The sequence below is a fragment of the Haliotis rufescens genome, unplaced genomic scaffold (genome assembly GCF_023055435.1).
Source record: "Haliotis rufescens isolate VD_foot unplaced genomic scaffold, xgHalRufe1.0.p SCAF_15, whole genome shotgun sequence".
NCBI lineage: Eukaryota > Metazoa > Mollusca > Gastropoda > Lepetellida > Haliotidae > Haliotis > Haliotis rufescens.
Window position 1 is genome coordinate 18,138,537 of NW_025963835.1, and position 21,874 is coordinate 18,160,410.

The window sequence follows — 21,874 nt, forward strand, 5'->3', positions numbered from 1 at the left end:
ATAACCTACAACAAATCTTGTAGCATCTCCACAGTGAGCTGTCAATTGTTGTGAAACACTCTCAATGAGGTTTTTTTAGGTGTGTCTTGAAAGAGAAATGTCCCACTTTCTTGTCATGAGTTAAGATTTCTGAAAGGTCACGTACATTTCCCTGTCGGGCTGTCACTCAAATGTGTGACCTTTAACAGCTTGACCAACTTTTTGTCAGCATGCTTGGTTAGACAGACATATATCCACATGCTGTGCCTTAGTTTGTTATACAAAGCATTTATATTTTGAGCTTATCATTGTTCTTTGCTGATGTAATTAAAGTGGACATTTCTTGATCACTCGAAATGGATTTAATAAATATTCCATCCATTTTATTAACCATCCCTCTAATAATCCACCATCTTGTCATCCGTCCATCCATCCCTCTAATAATCCACCATCTTGTCATCCATCCATCCATCCCTCTAATAATCCACCATCTTGTCATCCCTCCATCTCTCTAATAATCCACCATCTTGTCATCCCTCCATCCCTCTAATAATCCACCATCTTGTCATCCATCCATCCATCCCTCTAATAATCCACCATCTTGTCATCCATCCATCCATCCCTCTAATAATCCACCATCTTGTCATCCATCCATCCCTCTAATAATCCACCATCTTGTCATCCCTCCATCCCTCTAATAATCCACCATCTTGTTATCCATCATTCCCTCTAATAATCCACCATCTTGTCATCCATCCATCCCTCTAATAATCCACCATCTTGTCATCCATCCATCCATCCCTCTAATAATCCACCATCTTGTCATCCATCCATCCATCCATCCTCTAATAATCCACCATCTTGTCATCCATCCATCCCTCTAATAATCCACCATCTTGTCATCCATCCATCCATCCCTCTAATAATCCACCATCTTGTCATCCATCCATCCATCCATCCCTCTAATAATCCACCATCTTGTCATCCATCCATCCATCCATCCCTCTAATAATCCACCATCTTGTCATCCATTCATCCTTCTTTCCAATAGTCCATCCTTCCTTCCTTCCTTCTTTCTTGTGCTCGTGGGTTTCACCGAAGTGGTACAGGTCTGAGACCTGCATCACTTCGGGCTTTCATCCCACATTAAGCTGACACGCCGTGATATAACTGGAAAACTGTTAAAAGCGGCATTAAACCAAACTCACTCACTCACTCACTCACTCACTCCTTCTTTCCATCCATCCATCCATCCATCTTTCCAATATTCCATCCACCATCATCCATCCATCCCTCTCTCTGTCCATCTTTCCATCCATCCATCCATCCATCCATCCATCTTTCCAATATGACCTCTATCCATCAGATATCATCTATCCATCCCTCCCATCATCTAGGTTCCATCCAGTTAATATACATTGCATCCATCTGATTATACTGCCATTCATCTAATATTCCACCCCCACGTAACAACTATCTTCAATAAACGTGTCAAATGCTATCTGTCCAAGGAGTAAAAATGTCCAATCGTTCATCATTACATTTTATATTCCGATGTAATTTGACCTAGCCAGCTAGGAGATGACATTAAGAGATTGTGGGGATTCGTTATTGCCACATGTAATGGATATTATTAAAGGTTAGGGGAACCACAATCATTCTCCTGTGCTGATGTCACACTTCCTATGAGAGTGATGTCAATTTCACAGAGGCTGTCTCAAAAATTGACATCTATATGTTTGTTTGGTTAAGTGATAGATGTGTTACTCAATATGTTATTGCGCAAGATGCTGCCTGGATTTTTTGTTGCTTTGTGTGTGAGTGATATAAATCCCTTGCTTTGTCAATTTCAGAGGGGTTGTCTCAAAAGTTGAGATGAGATTTAATGAGCTATTGTCATGTGACAGCCGTACAATGTGTTTTTGTGCTAGGTTTGAAATTCAAATATCCTTATTACAAACATGGCATGATAGCATTGTCAATTTTAGAGGGACCATCTCAAAAATTATAAAAAATATAACAGCTTTTTTGAGGTTGCAAATAAATCTATAGTCTGCTAATTTTTTGTGTTGAGTATATAACGTGTCCATAATGAAAAACAGAAAATGAACACCAAAAAACAGTAAAAACTGATGTTAATTAATGTTTACCCTCACTGAGGGACAGCACATTTTGAAAAAAAATGTACATGGAAAAAAAGATTAATTTTTAAGTTTATAAGAAAAGAAAGAAGTACCAATAAAAACATCTTTTCAAAATGAGTGCGACACCAAGGCTTGAACAAGAAAAGGATCAATATACTGTAGGCAACCCTTGCTGTGCCTGTTGTTGTGTTAGGAATTTCTCTGCACCTTACAGAGCAAAAAACACTTGATTGAGAAAATTGCAACTGCTCTAAGTTGGCCTTGGTTGTGTTGACACAGGATTCAAGTGTCACTTCTAGCATCAGCCTGGGCGGTAGGGAAGTGTGTGTGTGTTGGAAATCTATTGTGTGTGTGTGTGTGTGTGTGTGTGTGTGTGTGTGTGTGTGTGTGTGTGTGTGTGTGTGTGTGTGTGAGCGTGAGTGTGTGTGTGTGTGTGTGTGAGTGAGAGAGAGTGTGTGTGTGTGTATGAGTTAGTGAGAGTGTGTGTGTGTGTATGAGTGAGTGAGTGAGTGTGTGTGTGTATGAGTGAGTGTGTGTGTGTGTGTATGAGTGTGTGTGTGTGAGTGAGTGAGTGAGTATGTGTGTGTGTGTATGAATGAGTGAGTGAGAGTGTGTGTGTGTGTGAGTGAGAGTGTGTGTGTGTATGAGTGAGTGAGTGAGCGTGTGTGTGTGTATGAGTGAGTGTGTGAGAGTGTGTGTGTGTGGGTATGAGTGAGTGTGTGTGTGTGTGTGTATGAGTGAGTGTGTGTGTGTGTGTGTGAGAGTGTGTGTGTGTGTGTAATCTGCAGGCATCTGGTGCAAAGAAACCTTTGTGGAGCAGTACACTACTACTACTACTACTACTACTGCTACTACTACTACTACTACTACTACTACTACTACTACTACTGCTGCTACTACTACTACTACTACTACTACTACAGCTATTATGCTTGCCGTAAAAGGCGACTATGCTTGTAAGAGGCCACTAACAGGATCGGGTGGTCAGGCTCGCTGACTTGGTTGATGCAAATCATCGTATCCCAATGGCATGGATCAATGCTCAGGATATCTATCACTGGATTGTCTGGTCAAGACTCGATTATTTACACACTGCCATCATTTTGCAAACAAGCAAATTACTGCTACTACTACTATTGCTGCTGCTACTACTACTACTACTACTAGTAGTAACTGCTACTACCACTACCACTACCACTCCCTGATTGTATGCTAACTTAGATCTCTTGTGTTCCAGGATGATGATGAGTTTATTGGCTTCGCCACGCTGCCAGATCAGGTTCACAGGAAGGCAGTCAAGAGGGGATTTGACTTCACCCTGATGGTTGTGGGTAAGTTATATACGATCCCATGCTCTACAACTGGGGATTTCGTCCACCGAATCCCCAGTGTATAAAACTGAAGTTTCTTTAACAGTTCATGGCAAGCACTGTCAGAAATAAGGGTTGACATTATGATACCCTGATTTAGTTTTTTTATCATCCACATGTCATTAAAAAAAACACTTCTGTTATATAAATATTCCCTTCTTCAGCTCTAAACAAAAGGCTTCATGGTCTGCTTGTCTGGTGTCACTCACTCACTCACTCACTCACTCACTCACTCACTCACTCACTCACTTTTCATATCAATAGATATGTAAATATTGACATTTATTTTTATTTGGATCGAACATGATTGGAAAAGCTGGAATAAAATCTGTGAAACATAAACAAATGTGACAGTGTCTTAATTACATAATCAACACCCTATAGACAGTGTCCCAGTCACATAATCAACTCCCTATAGACAGTGTCCCAGTCATATAATCAACACCCTATAGACAGTGTCCCAGTCATACAATCAACACCCTATAGACAGTGTCCCAGTCATACAATCAACACCCTACAGACAGTGTCCTAGTCACATAATCAACACCCTATAGACAGTGTCCCAGTCACATAATCAACACCCTATAGACAGTGTCCCAGTCACATAATCAACACCCTATAGACAGTGTCCCAGTCACATAATCAACACCCTATAGACAGTGTCCCAGTCATATAATCAACACCCTATAGACAGTGTCCTAGTCACATAATCAACACCCTATAGACAGTGTCCCAGTCACATAATCAACACCCTATAGACAGTGTCCCAGTCACATAATCAACACCCTATAGACAGTGTCCCAGTCACATAATCAACACCCTATAGCGATGTCCCAGTCATATAATCAACACTCTATAGACAGTGTCCCAGTCATGGAGTCACATAGGCCCGTGGGGAAAATGGAAAATGTACGGGGTTGTCAGGCTAGGTGACTTTGGGCCCCATGGATTGCTCATTATATCAATCACTGGTTTGTCTGGTCAAGACTGCCATAGTTTCAAGCAAACAACAAATAAACAAGGTAGCTGCCAGTTGCACAGAGAATGCACTATGTCCCGTAGATGCTGGGGAAGCTGCTAAGAATGCTGTCTCTGTTCACAGGGGAGATGGGCCTCGGGAAATCAACTTTAATCAACAGTCTGTTCCTCACAGAGCTCTACAAGGAAAGAGAGGTGACCGGTGTAGAAGGTAAATATATGATGATGATTGACGATCATGATGATGATGATGATTGATTGATTATGTTCCTTGTTTTGTCAGCAGCATCGTGCTGGTTTCAGCAAAGTGGTAAAGGTCTCTAATCTGCTTTATTTTTTACTTTAATGCTACACAATGTGATATAGCAGCTTAATTCTCATTCACTCTGCTACTCACTTGCTGCCTCACTCACTCATTCACTCACTCACTCACTACCTCACTGCCACACTCACTGCCACACTCACTCACTCACTCACTCACCCAACCACCCAAACACACCCACCCACCCGTCCACTCACTCACGCACTCATTCACTCACTCACTCACTCACTACCTCACTCAAAACACACCCACCCACCTGTCCACTCACTCACTCACTCACCCAAAACACACCCACCCACCCGTCCACTAAGTCACTCACTCACTCACTCACCCAAAACACACCCACCCACCTGTCCACTAACTCACTCACTCACTCCATTGTGTATTCAGATCGGGTCAGCTGTACAGTGGAGATAGAGAAGAAACAGCTAGAGATTGAGGAGAAGGGGGTGCGACTACGCTTGACTATTGTAGACACTCCTGGTTTCAACGACGCAATCAACGCAGAGAGCAGGTAAGATGTCGGCAGGCCTGTCTCGGGATCCCCATAGGAAACATATTCCATGATCTTAACCATTCTAAACTGACACCCAATATAACTGGAATACTGTTAAAAGCGGTGTTAAACCCAACTCACTCATCGTATGTCTATGTTTAAGTATGGGAGTCATTGCTGCCCTAAGATCACTTTGTGCAACCAAACCCTGTTTTTTAAGAAATCGTGCCATTCAAATAATTAGTCAAACCATATGCAGAAGTTACAGCATCAGTCCTGAAAGAGTTATCTCCCATGGTTTCATTTTTCCTTCAAAAAAGGAAGTTGGCAAACATGTTATTTCCTTCAGGAGCTGTTGTTAAGGTAACTAAGTCATTATGTTTTAGTATTTGAATGACTGTCAACAATGACCAGCTCCCATGGAACAAGTTCCATTTGGACCAAATATCGCCAGTGTATAATTGATCAAAGTTTCCTAGTAAAACTGTTCCATGGGAATAATTCCCCTAGAGAACGATACTACAAAGGAACAGTTTGACTACAGGAACAGATACTCTTTGAAATATTTTCTATTAGTTTATGGCATGATTTAATCAAGCAAAATAATTGAACCTTTTGGCCTTTTTTTGTTTGCAGCTGGAAAAGCTTAGAAGCCTACATCGACAAGCAGTTTGAACAATACTTCCAAGATGAGAGCGGACTTAACCGAAAGAATATTGTGGATAACCGAGTGCATTGTGTCCTTTACTTCGTATCCCCATATGGGCACGGGTATGTCAACATATCACTAGAACACTTCATATCCCCATATGGGCACGGGTATGTCAACATATGACTAGAACACTTCATATCCCCATATGGGCACAGATATGTCCACATATGACTAAAACACTTCATATCCCCATATGGGCACGGGTATGTCAACATATGATTAAAACACTTTATATCCCCATATGGGCACGGGTATGTCAACATATGATTAAAACACTTTATATCCCCATATGGGCACGGGTATGTCAACATATGATTAAAACACTTTATATCCCCATATGGGCACGGGTATGTCAACATATGACTAGAACACTTCATATCCCCATATGGGCACGGGTATGTCAACATATGATTAAAACACTTTATATCCCCATATGGGCACGGGTATGTCAACATATGACTGGAACACTTTATATCCCAATATGGGCACGGATATGTCCACATATGACTAGAACACTTTATATCCCCATATCGGCATGGATATGTCAACATATGACTAGAACACTTCATATCCCTATATGGGCACGGGTATGTCCACATATGACTAGAACACTTCGTATCCCCATATGGGATGGGTATGTCCACATATGACTAGAACACTTCTTATCCCCATACGGGACGGGGATGTCCACATATGACTAGAACACTTCGTATCCCCATATGGGACGGGTATGTCCACATATGACTAGAACACTTCGTATCCCCATATGGGACGGGTATGTCCACATATGACTAGAACACTTTGTATCCCCAGATGGCACGGGTATGTCAACATATCACTAGAACACTTTGTATCCCCATATGGGTACGGATATGTCCACATATGACTAGAACACTTCATATCCCCATATGGGCATGGATATGTCCACATATGACTAGAACACTTCGTATCCCCATATGGGATGGGTATGTCCACATATGACTAGAACACTTCTTATCCCCATACGGGACGGGGATGTCCACATATGACTAGAACACTTCGTATCCCCATATGGGACGGGTATGTCCACATATGACTAGAACACTTCTTATCCCCATACGGGACGGGGATGTCCACATATGACTAGAACACTTCGTATCCCCATATGGGACGGGTATGTCCACATATGACTAGAACACTTCATATCCCCATATGGGCACGGATATGTCCACATATGACTAGAACACTTCATATCCCCATATGGGCATGGATATGTCCACATATGACTAGAACACTTCATATCCCCATATGGGCACGGATATGTCCACATATTACTAGAATATTTCATATCCCCACATGGGCATGGATATGTCCACATTTGACTAGAACACTTCGTATCCCCATATGGGCATGGATATGTCCACATATGACTAGAACACTTCATATCCCCATATGTGCACGGATATGTCCACATATGACTAGAACACTTCATATCCCCATATGGGCACGGATATATCCACATATGACTAGAACACTTCATATCCCCATATGGGATGGGTATGTCCACATATGACTAGAACACTTTGTATCTCCATATGGGACGTGTATGTCCACATATGACTAGAACACTTCGTATCCCCATATGGGACGGGTATGTCCACATATGACTAGTACACTTCGTATCCCCATATGAGACGTGCATGTCCACATATGACTAGAACACATTGTATCCTCATATGAGACGCGCATGTCCACATATGACTAGAACACTTTGTATCCCCAGATGGCATGGATATGTCCACATTTGACTAGAACACTTCGTATCCCCATATGGGCATGGATATGTCCACATATGACTAGAACACTTCATATCCCCATATGTGCACGGATATGTCCACATATGACTAGAACACTTCATATCCCCATATGGGCACGGATATATCCACATATGACTAGAACACTTCATATCCCCATATGGGATGGGTATGTCCACATATGACTAGAACACTTTGTATCTCCATATGGGACGTGTATGTCCACATATGACTAGAACACTTCGTATCCCCATATGGGACGGGTATGTCCACATATGACTAGTACACTTCGTATCCCCATATGAGACGTGCATGTCCACATATGACTAGAACACATTGTATCCTCATATGAGACGCGCATGTCCACATATGACTAGAACACTTTGTATCCCCAGATGGACACGGGTATGTCCACATTTGACTAGAACACTTCATATCCCCATATGGGCACGGATATATCCACATATTACTAGAACACTTCATATCCCCATACGGGATGGGTGTGTCCACATATGACTAGAACACTTCGTATCCCCATATGGGCACGGATATGTCCACATATTACTAGAATATTTCATATCCCCACATGGGCACGGATATGTCAACATATGACTAGAACACCTTATATCACTATACGGGACGGGTAAGTCGACATATGACTAGAACACTTTGTATCCTCATATGGGATGGGTATGTCTACATATCACTAGAACACTTCGTATCCCCATATGGACACGGGTATGTCCACATATGACTAGAACACTTTGTATCACTATACGGGACGGGTAAGTCGACATATGACTAGAACACTTTGTATCCCCACACGGGACGGGTATGTCCACATATGACTAGAACACTTTGTATCACTATACGGGACGGGTAAGTTGACATATGACTAGAACACTTTGTATCACTATATGGGACGGGTATGTCCACATATGACTAGAACACTTTGTATCCCCACACGGGACGAGTATGTCCACTAAAACACAATAGGTTATTGTTAAGACACTAGTTAGAAATACAACTTGGTTGTTCAATAGATGTTATATAGTTTTACAGAAAACTACAACATATAAGTCTTACATTTTCTCTCTGAAAATCCTGTTCGCAACTAATGGTCAGCACCTGTCACTTGTAGGTTGAAGCCGATCGACATACAGGTGATGAAGAAACTACATAACAAAGTTAACATTGTGCCACTGCTGGCTAAATCCGACATTCTTACGAAGGCCGAGGTGAAGAGATTAAAACAAAGGGTAGGTAGATGATACTTGTTAAGTTTGTTTAACCTGTTTATCTCCCCTTTCTGTCAGTTTCATGACATGTCTGGCCCTATTAGATCCTGGTTGTTAATCGACATCCATTTATGTACCCATCTCTCCTTTTATGTACCAACCCATTCATGTGTCCATCCATTTACCCATCCTTAAATGTACCTATCTATCGTATACCCATCTAGCTATCATGTATCATCCATCCATCCATTCACTAATCCCTATATTATCTTCCAATTCATCATCCATAGATCCATCCATTAATCCCTTTTCATCCAACCATCCATTAATCCCTTCATCATCCACCCATCCATTAATCCTTACATCAATTAATCCCTTTTCATCCATCCATCCATCCATCCATTAATCCATTTATCATCCATCCATCCATTAATCCCATTATCTATCATCCATCCATCCATTAATCCCTTTGTCATCCATCCATCAATAAATTCATTTATCATCCATCCATGCATTAATCACTTTATTATCCATCCATCCATTAATCCCTTTATTATCCATCCATCCATCCATGTATCACCCATCAATCCATGAATCACCCATCCATGCATTAAGCCCTTTATTATCTATCCATCTATGTATCACCCTTCCATCCATTAATCTCTTTTTTAACCATCCATCCATCCATGTATCACCCGTCCATCCATGTATCACCAATCCATGCATTAAGCCCTTTATTATCTATCCATCCATCCATGTATCACCAATCCATCCATGTATCACCAATCAATGCATTAAGCCCTTTATTATCTATCCATCCATCCATCCATCCATCCATGTATCACCAATCCATCCATGTATCACCCATCCATGCATTAATCCCTTTATTATCCATCCATCCATTAATCCCTTTTTTATCCACCCATCCATCCATGTATCATCCGTCCACTCACCAACTCACTCCTGTGTTTCTGTTGCAGATCCTGGAGGAGATCGAGAAGAATGACATCCACATCTACGAGTTCCCCGACTGTGACAGTGATGAGGACGAGGACTTCAAGCAGCAGGACAGCGACTTGAAGGTGAGCAGGACTTTCCTAAAGACGTCCTAAAACCATCTCCCTGAAGCGACATTCATAGGCTTTGGATAGGCAAGACCTCAAAGTGACATCTGAGACAAGATCACATTTCTTACAAAACATTGGCCTGAAAATTATGTTGTCCTATTTTATAGACCAGCCTACCTGCAACTGAATAACAAAGTAAAACATTATGTATCATATGTTACATTATCAACTAACAATGTTGTTCATTTGTTGGAGACGCGTGAAGATCCGGAGTAGAATAGTTCTTCAGCAACCCATGCTTGCCGTAAAAGGCGACTTTGCTTGTCGTAAGAGGCGACTAACTGGATTTGGTGGTCAGGCTCACTGACTTGGTTGATGCATGTCATTGTATCCCAATTGCATGGATCGATGCTCATGATGTCAATCACTGGATTGTCTGGTCCAGATTCGATTATTTACAGACCGCCGTCATATAGCTGGAATATTGCTGAGTGCGACGTTAAACAACAAACAAACAAACATTTGTTGGAAATCAGAAATTAATCACTCTTTTACAGTTTTTATTTTTTATTGTGCTTTTTGGTATAATTACATAAACATCCCTTGAATTAATTGTCTGAATTAATATTCTCAGTATTTGATTCATAGCTTGCTGTTGATACATGATATGTTTGAGTCTGATTGTGTGTTGCAACCGTTTTGGTTTGAAATAGGACAATGTTTGTTTCCAACCCTTTAATTTTTTAAAGAGTGTATTGTGCCATTCTATGCAATCCGAAATATGTCTTTGACAGAATACTGTATTAATCTACAACTCCCCAAAAAATTGTCTGAATTAACGTTTATGAAATCATAGTGTAAATTACTTGTGTTTGTCATTAACATGTATTCGTTTATCTGTAACAATATTTTGTCATCATACATGTATTCATCAATACTTATATGCATTCATCAGTTTGTCATTAATATACATCCGTAACATGCATTCATCAATAACAAGTGTTTATCAATAACATGTTGCCAAGCGTTCATTAGTGCCAAGTGTTCATTATTGCCAAGTGTCATCAATGCCATGTCTTCTCCTTCCAGGCTGCTGTTCCCTTTGCTGTAGTAGGGTGCAACACTGTGGTGGAGGCAGCGGGCAAGAAGATCCGGGGTCGGGCGTACCCCTGGGGCATTGTGGAGAGTAAGTGACCCTAAGACCACACTTAGTGACCCTTACATCACTCTTAGTGACCCTTACACCACTCTAAGTGACCCTTACGCCACACTTAGTGACCCTTACACCACACTTAGTGTCCCTTACACCACACTGAGTGGCCCTAACACCACACTTAGTGACCCTTACACCACTCTTAGTGACCCTTACACCACACTTAGTGACTCTTACACCACTCTTAGTGACCCTTACACCACACTTAGTGACTCTTACACCACTCTTAGTGACCCTTACACCACTCTTAGTGACCCTTACACCACACTTAGTGACCCTTATGCCACACTTAGTGACCCTTATGCCACACTTAGTGACCCTTACACCACACTTAGTGACCCTTATGCCACTCTCAGTGACCCTTACACCACACTTTAATCCATCATGTTAGAATTGTTTGTTGATTAATGCCGCAGTCAGCAATATTTTGGCTCTGTCATTGAAGCTTGAAAATAATCAAAGTTGCCCAGGAAAACCAGTGTTTCGGCCATTTTGTAGTCATGGATACAGGGGAGATAACATTTTGAGAGATAAATCACTTTGGCATTTTTTACTGTTTTGTAATCAATTTGTCAGAAAACATCATTTGTGAATGAATTTCAGTGTAAAATGATATAAATAAAAGTGAAAATTATGTTTGTTTCCCCATTAAAAAATGACCAGTCCCCTACAGGAATACCTTCACATTGTCCTTTGTATATCTGACAGTAACGTCTCAACTAGACATCTACAGGAGTACAAACCAATAACTTGCCGACCTATGTCCTGGAATATTGTATGTTTATTTTCAAGTGTAAAGTAAATTTGGATTTGATATTTTATATGTATGTTATTTCAGTTGACAACCCCAACCACTGCGACTTTAACAAGCTGCGACAAATGTTAATAAGGTGAGACTGACACTGTGAAAAGTATTGGCTAGTTAACTGCCGGGCAAAAGAAAGCATCCACTTGAAAATTTAGACCATAACATGACAAATATTAAATATTACTAGGCATAAATGTAATAGTCATCGAAACACTGCAAACTTTAGGCCCAAGACAACTCCAATACAGTCAAGTCTCGTTAATCAGACACTCGTTAATCCGACACTTGGCTTAACGGACACAAATGATGGAAACCGATTGATTCAGTGCTATTTAGACCCGTTAATCCAACATTTTCACACTCCGACTCCGACACACCTAATTTGCAACGAATTACCGAAATCACTCATTAATCAGTCTCGTTAATCCGACACAGTGGTCAGCGTACTCTGTGCCTTCAAAATGTGAGAAACAGAAAACACTGACAGACTATTTTAAGTAGATGAAGCAAGTTGTTAAGACACTAGCACTTTTACCCCATTTACACGAGGAAACATGTCGTTGATGTGATATATTCAGTGAGTAATGTCTCTATTGTTATGTATAAATGGGAAAATTATTATTATTTTTGCAATGTCATTAGTTATAAATTAAGGAATGAATGAATAAACAACATAACATTATAAATATTTCGTTTTTAATGATTTTATTACAAGGTACACACGGTTATGATCTATCGTGAAGACGTCCGATTTTCGATCACAAATCACTTAATTTCGTTCATCCGACATACTCGTTAATCCGACACAATCATGTGCAAACAACGATGTCAGATTAACGAGACTTGACTGTACCTGTATTGAATACATCCCCATCATATATTTCTAGCCACCATCAAACATGGGTGTATACTTTCTCTGCCCGACAGTTGAGATAGACTGAAGGTCTGAATGAGCTTGTCGCCTGTTGACTTTTCAGTTTTTTTATCATGAATTAATGTTTGTAGATAAGAAAATGTCACACATGATGATAACACTTGTTTATTTGATTAAAATAAAATGGAATCTTTATTTATAAAAATCAATATGTAACGAATATCACCCACCTCAGGAGAATTAAGAAGTCATGACTCAATGTATGATTACTTTGAGATCTCATCGTCACTTTCAAAACAAATATTTGACATATAGCTTACACACTCTTATTACCCACAGGGTTAGATATAACCAAGTTAATAAAAGTCATATATGCAACAGTGCAAATATCGCCAGTGGATTGTTTACATCATCCGGATGGCGTTGACGTCTTTTGAATCTTATTGTGATGTGAGGACAGAATGACGTCACGTTAGAAACAATGTCGTAACTGAAGATTATTGAGGCATTCAACAATTGTGGTTTTCCAAGGCGGTCACGATCAGTGCTTTTTTCTAAAGGGGTGCTCAAAACAATTAGGAATAATGGGTAATAAAGACATTATTAAACCGACAAAAATGGTCTAAGAATTCATCTACTACCCTCACACTTGCTCGGGAAATACAAAAATTCTGACACTCGTTTTGTAAAATCAGTTTGACAAACATGATCGTATAATAATCTCTATATATTTCACATTTCAAAGAAACAGTGAAAGCAGTTATATATTATTGTTTTTTCTACAGTTTTCAATAAATTTTGTTGCAGCACTCACATGCAGGATTTAAAAGACGTGACGTCTGACTGCCATTATGAGAATTATCGTGCAGAACATCTCAAAGATCACCTCACCATTTCACAAAAGGATAGGAGGTATGTCAGAAACCTGGTCACATCATGCCAGGGTCTTTGTGTTTATTGTATTCAATTCTCTTCCATCATACTGGAGGGCGGTAGGGTAGAGTTTGTTAAAGCGTTGGCTTGTCACACTGAAGACCTGGGTTCAATTCCCCACATGGGTACAATGTGTGAAGCCGATTTCTGGTGTCGCCTGCCATGATATTGCTGGAATATTGCTAAATGCGGGAAAAACCATACTCACTCACTTACTCCATCGACCCCCTCTGTAGTCTAGTGGTAGAGCGTCCACCCAGAGCGGAAGGTTCAGGGTTCGACCCCCGGCTGCATCATACCAAAAGACGTAAAAAGATGGTACTTATTGTTACCCTGTCTTGCACTCGGCATTTAGGGGCTAAAACAAGGACTCATCAGCTCAGAGTCAGTATACTGTGTCTGAGTGGGGTATTCATGTTAAACTGCAGCATGGTATCTCAGTGTGCTAGCACTACGAATCGGCATCAGTCCAGACTAGTACAAGCAGCCACACACGTGCATGCACGTCGCTATATAAGTGCAATAATCTTGGACACGACATTAAACCCCATTTCACCTCACCTCACTTACTCCATCATATAATGGACTCATTTCAACTCAAGGCACTTCGACCAACCTCTCAAAACGGAAGTTTGGTAAGTGAAGTATATCCTGTATACTTTAAGATCCTACCCTTTGGTAGACGTGGTAAATCTGAAAGTCTTTAATTCTTGCTTGTTAATCAGGAAATGTGTTTTTCAGACAACTTAAGTGAGATAGTTTGTGGGTGAATGTTGTTTCTGAACTACTTATTAGATTAGTTTTAGTATGTGCAGTTTGTATTTTTGTTATTTTCCCCCAGCAAACTTAAGAGAGATTCCAGTCCCAACTTTGAAGCCATCATGGATGCAGACAAACTGTTGGAGCAGAAGGATGCTGAGGTCAGTAGTCTCCTCACTTTGAACAACAAAGTTAACATGTTAAACATTGTCTGTCTAGACTGTCAGTACAAAGTAGACACATGCTGTGTATAACAAGTTGTTGTTGTTGTTGTTGCATTAGGTGTTTAAGAGATCGCCTTCTGCCTGGGCAGTTTCGGCTGACCTGTCCCTCTTTGGGACTCCTGTGTGTGAGAAGGGTTCACATAATTTCTGTTTTTGCATTGATATGATTTCTATTTTCATATATTGATATGATTTCATTTTTATCCTTGGCTGCTCTGTTTATATACGTTCGAGCAGCTGTCCATCTCTCAGAAATAGAGTTAGTTTGGCCTTCGCTATTGCATCTCTTGGCATTAGGAGATCTATTACAGATAGCGGATCTAACTGCAATCTAACTTGTTTTAACCTAGCCTGGGCTGGGGCATGATCTTGACATTCTAGTAACACATGGTCAATGGTTTCAGCCTGATTGCAAGATGAACAAACCTTGTCATAGTGCTTTTTGTGACCAAGTCTGAGGCGTGAGATAGCAATTTCAATTTTCCTTTCATTTGAGTATGAGTTTGGCTTTTGTTGGACCTATGTATAACAAGTTCTTTAATATAGTATATATACTGTTATAGCCATGTTTCAGTATAGATCCTTGTACCATTGTCTGTCTGAACTTTCATTGTCTGACACTGAACTTAAACAATGCTCTTCGGTCTGTCTGAGTTTGTCTGACACTGATTAGGTGTAACAATGTCTCTGATTGTCGGAGTTTGAGTTTGTCTGATATTGACCAGGTGAAACAATGCCTCTCTGGTTTGTCTGACTTTGAACAGGTGTAACAATACCTCTCTGGTTTGTCTGACTTTGAACAGGTGTAAAAATGTCTATCTGGTTTGTCTGACATTGAACAGGTGAAACGATATCTCTTTGGTTTGTCTGACATTGATCAGGTGAAACAATATCTCTCTGGTTTGTCTGACATTGATCATGTGTTACAATGCCTCTCTGGTTTGTCTGACTTTGAACAGGTGAAACAATACCTCTCCGGTTTGTCTGACTTTGAACAAGTGTAAGGATGCCTCTCTGGTTTGTCTGACATTGAAAAGGTGTAACAATGTCTATCTGGTTTGTCTGACTTTGAACAGGTGTAACGATGCCTCTCTGGTTTGTCGGACATTGAAAAAGTATTTATGGAGGTCAAAAGGACAACATAACTACTGTAAATCTGGAAATTAATGTGTCTCCAAATTAATACGACTGCTAACCCCACGCCAGAAGTGCAACTCAATATCAATGCGACTCTCCCACCCCATCCCCAGTGAAATGATACATATCCTTATCTTAATCCAATCAAACAGCAAATAGCACCGCTGATTAGCACTGAGTAGAGCACTTCCGTAAAAACAATAAACCGTTTATTTGTTTACTCTGTTGACTGGCATGAAGGAAGTTCAAAGGCAATAAAATAATTCAACCAACAGTTCACTGATTCGTATGCGGAGAAGGTGTCAATGGGGTGGTGGGGGTGTAATAGCCTTGGTCACAGTTGATTGACGGCTGGAGTCTTTTGATGTTGATGGCTTCTTGTAGTTTCCTGATCTTGAAGTCTTTGAGGTTGGTGGCGAGGGTTGTGACTCTCTCCCACTGGATGCTGTGGCTTGGGTTGTCACGGATGTGGTCTGATAGAGCTGATTTAGAGTCATCTTTGGAGACTGAGTTTTGTTGATGTTCTTTTATTCGGGTTTTGAGGGGCCTAGATGTTTCTCCTGTGTAAGCTTGTCCACAATTGCATGGAATGTGGTACACTGCTCCTGATGGTTCTAGCTTGCGGCTGGATGGTGGTTTCCCTGTGGCTTTAATTGTGTTCTGAATGGGATGACTTCTCTTGAAAACTACATCATTGATGGCCTGTTTCTTTAAGAGTCTCAGGATTTTGTGGCTAACTATTCCAAAATAGGGGAGGCTGATCACAAAGGGTGCAGACTGTTGATGTGGGGATTCTCATCCTTACTTATAATTTTCTAATTTTCCAACGAGTTGGTTGCCAGTGTGTCTGTTGGTATGCAAGATTATTTGTTACACACATGAATTTCTTGTCTTCAGATTCAACGAATGCAAGCGATGCTGGCAAAGATGCAGCAACAATTACAACAAGGGCAAAAGGAACAAAAAGTGAATGGGTTGGGTAAACTCTGAGAGCACAGTTCTACAAATAGATTGAGTCATGTGATTAGCATGTGATCAGCTGCTGCTGACAACATGAGAGTTACGGAACTCTCATTCTAAGCTGAGGGAGATGAGCCAAGAATTACACAAGGCTGACGAATGATAGTCACGTGATCACGACTGTGAGTAGACTCCCACACAGAAGGTCAAGGCCGTTCATCACCCTCCCTTAATTTCCTCAGACGCAAGACTTTTACACCAGTAATAAAGACTTGACAATATAATTGACATCAATCTTAACTCTAGGTTCATAAATATACTTTAAGATTTTATCCCTGTAGAATCAATATGGCCGTTAGGACCTTCTGAGGGGAGATAACTCTCACAGAACTGGTCACGTGATCGTAGAGGTGGGATATTTATCCCACGCCTGCGTACCTACTGATGCAAACTATTTTGAAGGAGGAACTACATTCTCAAGTCACAAGTGTAAATCAGGGACTCCGTAGTTGGTGTCACATAATTGTTGTTGTCCACCATCTTTCTTCATTCAGCACTGGTCAAGGTCATTACTCAGTTATCTCCCTTTCCAATATTGCCATGCTTTACACAAACTCACTTTTGCCCTTCCCATGAAGTTAATGACTTCAATCTTATTCACATCAGGGTATATATAATGCTTGAATTCCTTGCAGAATGACCATGATTCCTCTAAAATAAAATAAAAATACAATTTATGTTTTGAGAATTTGGAGAATCAAAACTTTTGATTTGTATTCAAATGATTTGATTCCAATACTTAATTGTCAAATTTGCAAGTCAATTTTAGGAAAGGTTATTTTTAGAGGAATTATGATATAAAAAAAGACTGTCAATCTTTTCGCAATAAATGGACCAACGGTTATATGCAAAGGGAGGTAACTGAGGGAGCGTATGTTTTCAGCTTGGATGTACATTGCGTATTGTAAAGGTATGAATCAGATTTGTTATTGCAGTCATCAGTGAGAGATTATCAGGCATCAGTTACTATGTACTACATTTCCTCTGCTTCTGAACATTCAAAACATTATTAATTACAAAATAAGATGAATGATCAATCACCTGAGTGTCCAATTCAGTCAAGCAATAATTGCAAAATAAAATATTTGTTTATTAAAACTTTATGTTTTGATGGCAAAATATTTACATTCATTTTGTTTGGAAGCGACTAAATATATGTTAAAAAAAACCATGTTCAATATTTTGTCTTGGTATTCCCTAAATTGTCATCTTCTGATTGTCAGTAATAATTAATTATAGTCTGATATTTAGAACGGAACTATACATGCTCTTTAGACGAAATGAAAGAATGTTTTTGAAGAATAAATGCTTTTTTGCAAAGATTTATTATTTTCTAAAAAACTGTTAAATGTTGATAATTAAAAAAAGGATGTTTGTTAATCGGATATGTTTTCACAGGATGTACTTTTGTACTGGATTTGTTTGACATTTATGAATGAAATAGACAAACGTGTGTGGTATGCTTGAACAGACATGGCATGTAAATATATATATTTGCAAAGAGCTTTTTTCACTGTAAATTGCTATGTATTTCAATATTTCCTTGTCCATCTTTTCAAACTAAATCTTCTAATAAAATGAATATTCATGATGGTATATATGAATATTTTACATTTTTATTGATTTCAACTGGAACACCTCGTTACATTTATCAACACCTTTTCTTAAATATTTCATTCTTATATTAAATAATAATTAATTTTGTCATAAATAACATATTTTAAATTATTTATTTTAAAAGTATGTAGAAATATTACTTTTTATTTACATGTATTAGTAGTATTATATTTATTTATAGGTTATTGTGTTATCTTTAGACGGAAGCATACCTGTAAACATATTATGTGTGAGCATACGATTATCTTGCTCTGTGTAGAGTAATACTGAATGGGTCTACTGTCCATTTGATACAAACTGTGCCACACGTATCAAGTCTTGTACTATGTGATACCCCACGAAGATCTGGGTTAGAATTGGTCTTCAGCAACCCGTGCTTGTCGTAAGATGTGACTAAAGGATTGGGTGGTCAGGTTCGCTGACTTGGGTGATACATGTCATCGTATCCCAATTGTGTAGATCGATGTTCATGATGTCAATCACTGGATTGTCTCTGGGTTAGTTAAGCAGGAATATTGCTGAGTGTGGCATTTTAGAAATAAACAAACAAACAAACAAACTATGTGAAAACAGTCCATGAACAGAAATGAATTGTTTTCATCATTAAGGAAAATTACTCTGCAAGGACAATATACTTTTAGAGCAAGAAAAAATCTGGTTTTAATATTAGTTCTGTGAGTGTGAGGATTGTCCTGATAGTTTCGGAAGAGTTATCTTTCCTTGCCCTAACTACCTACCTACCCATCTTTTGACGAGTTGGAACCCAAACTACAAATGGAAAAATAGTCCTATAATCCTGAATACAAAAAAATACACTCCAACATGATTGAATATGCAATAATGTGTTTTGATAAAATTAATTTTGTACAATTTCATCTGAAATGAACATCTGACATGGAGATTTGAATATTTTATTTATTACAATGTTTAAAAAATTAAAGAGATACATGTGGGATAGTGTTGTTGATGATGCACTTTCCTTCTCTATCATTTGAGTCTATTCTGCTCAAGTATAATTTTTTGAAATAATGTTGTCCTGTTGTCATGGCAATAATTCTGAAACCAGCAATCAGTGTAACTTAGTCAACATTGTTACTGTCAAGAAATCTTATATTACAATATTTTTTAATAATTCAGACGTTTTTCATGGTTTTTTGTTTGGATTATTTTTAGAAAACAAACATGAAATGGAAAGTGGACCCAAACATACAGCAAAGTCACTGCCATCAAATGGGATGCAATAAATCATAAAAAAACAATAATCGTTTTTTCTCTGTCTGTAACTGATGACTTCAGACTGATAACACAGCCCTCATGCAAGGCATTCCTAAGGCAAGGGAGATAACTGACTCTAAAAGTCCAGTTTCCACTGGATTTATAAAGTTAGTTAACTCCCTTGCCTTGGGAAGATGCATACAAGGAGTGTCATGGAAACATGAAAAAACATGGCAGGGTGAATATTGGCTATCTCTCTGACATTTAAATACATGGAAGTCATTAAAAGCAATTTTAAGGATTGAGAGAGAACAAAACTGTGCTCTGTTATTGTGAGTTTATTTTCTTTTTGTATTTTGAAAATAAATATTTTGAAGACTGAATTTATGTTGAGATACTAATGTGAAGAACTTTCTAAATGTTTTGTATTTGTTGAATCTGATGTAGATTTGCTGTAGAGTTAATGATTGACACGCTCAGAGCGTTGAATGTACTTTGTACTCTTGTTGTCATATCTTGTGCTGTGTGTTATAATCATCTGTCAATAAACATGGTAAAATAGCACACTTAGTTTTGTTTCTATTTCTTTATTGAAAATACATGGACATGGGTTTTATTATTATCTTAGTTCATCTGTCTGTCTGTCTGCCTGTCTGGGGCGTCGGGTAGCCTAGTGGTTAAAGCGTTCACTCGTCAGCTGAAGACCCGTCATAGGTACAATGTGTGAAGCCCATCATAGGTTCAATGTGTGAAGCCCATCTTAGGTACAATGTGTGAAGCCCATCATAGGTACAATGTGTGAAGCCCATCATAGGTACAATGTGTGAAGCCCATCATAGGTACAATGTGTGAAGCCCATCATAGGTACAATGTGTGAAGCCCATCATAGGTTCAATGTGTGAAGCCCATCATAGCTTCAATGTGTGAAGCCCATCATAGCTTCAATGTGTGAAGCCCATCATAGGTTCAATGTGTGAAGCCCATCATAGGTACAATGTGTGAAGCCCATCATAGGTTCAATGTGTGAAGCCCATCATAGCTTCAATGTGTGAAGCCCATCATAGCTTCAATGTGTGAAGCCCATCATAGGTTCAATGTGTGAAGCCCATCATAGGTACAATGTCTGAAGCCCATCATAGCTTCAATGTGTGAAGCCCATCATAGGTACAATGTGTGAAGCCCATCATAGGTACAATGTGTGAAGCCCATCATAAAGTCAATGTGTGAAGCCCATCATAGGTACAATGTGTGAAGCCCATCATAAAGCCCATGTGTGAAGCCCATCATAGGTACAATGTGTGAAGCCCATCATAAAGTCAATGTGTGAAGCCCATCATAGGTACAATGTGTGAAGCCCCTCATAGGTACAATGTGTGAAGCCCATCATAAAGTCAATGTGTGAAGCCCATCATAGGTACAATGTGTGAAGCCCATCATAGGTACAATATCTGAAGCCCATCATAGGTTCAATGTCTGAAGCCCATCATAGGTACAATGTGTGAAGCCCATCATAGGTTCAATGTGTGAAGCCCATCATAGGTTCAATGTCTGAAGCCCATCATAGGTACAATGTCCGAAGCCCATCATAGCTACAATGTGTGAAGCCCATCATAAAGTCAATGTGTAAAGCCCATCATAGGTACAATGTCTGAAGCCCATCATAGGTTCAATGTCTGAAGCCCATCATAGGTACAATGTCTGAAGCCCATCATAGCTTCAATGTGTGAAGCCCATCATAGGTACAATGTGTGAAGCCCATCATAGGAACAATGTCTGAAGCCCATCATAGCTTCAATGTGTGAAGCCCATCATAGGTTCAATGTGTGAAGCCCATCATAGGTACAATGTCTGAAGCCCATCATAGCTTCAATGTGTGAAGCCCATCATAGCTTCAATGTGTGAAGCCCATCATAGGTTCAATGTGTGAAGCCCATCATAGGTTCAATGTGTGAAGCCCATCATAGGTTCAATGTGT

General features: G+C 39.5%; 1 protein-coding gene across 5 annotated transcripts in view; it reads left to right on the top strand.

Annotated features, from left to right (window-relative positions):
• LOC124138660 (septin-2-like) overlaps positions 1–20,463 on the top strand; it is a 123,880-nt gene extending 103,417 nt beyond the window's left edge. For all 5 annotated transcript variants that reach the window (XM_046505411.2, XM_046505409.2, XM_046505412.2 and 2 more), the window contains 11 exons: positions 3,361–3,454; positions 4,596–4,682; positions 5,184–5,307; positions 5,926–6,060; positions 8,936–9,053; positions 10,013–10,114; positions 11,189–11,285; positions 12,151–12,202; positions 13,802–13,906; positions 14,769–14,847; positions 16,945–20,463. In XM_046505411.2, coding sequence (XP_046361367.1) covers positions 3,361–3,454; positions 4,596–4,682; positions 5,184–5,307; positions 5,926–6,060; positions 8,936–9,053; positions 10,013–10,114; positions 11,189–11,285; positions 12,151–12,202; positions 13,802–13,906; positions 14,769–14,847; positions 16,945–17,037 — 1,086 coding nt within the window. In that variant the 3' untranslated portion in view covers positions 17,038–20,463. The remainder of the gene's footprint in view (positions 1–3,360; positions 3,455–4,595; positions 4,683–5,183; positions 5,308–5,925; positions 6,061–8,935; positions 9,054–10,012; positions 10,115–11,188; positions 11,286–12,150; positions 12,203–13,801; positions 13,907–14,768; positions 14,848–16,944) is intronic.
• The last annotated feature ends 1,411 nt before the right edge of the window (positions 20,464–21,874 follow it).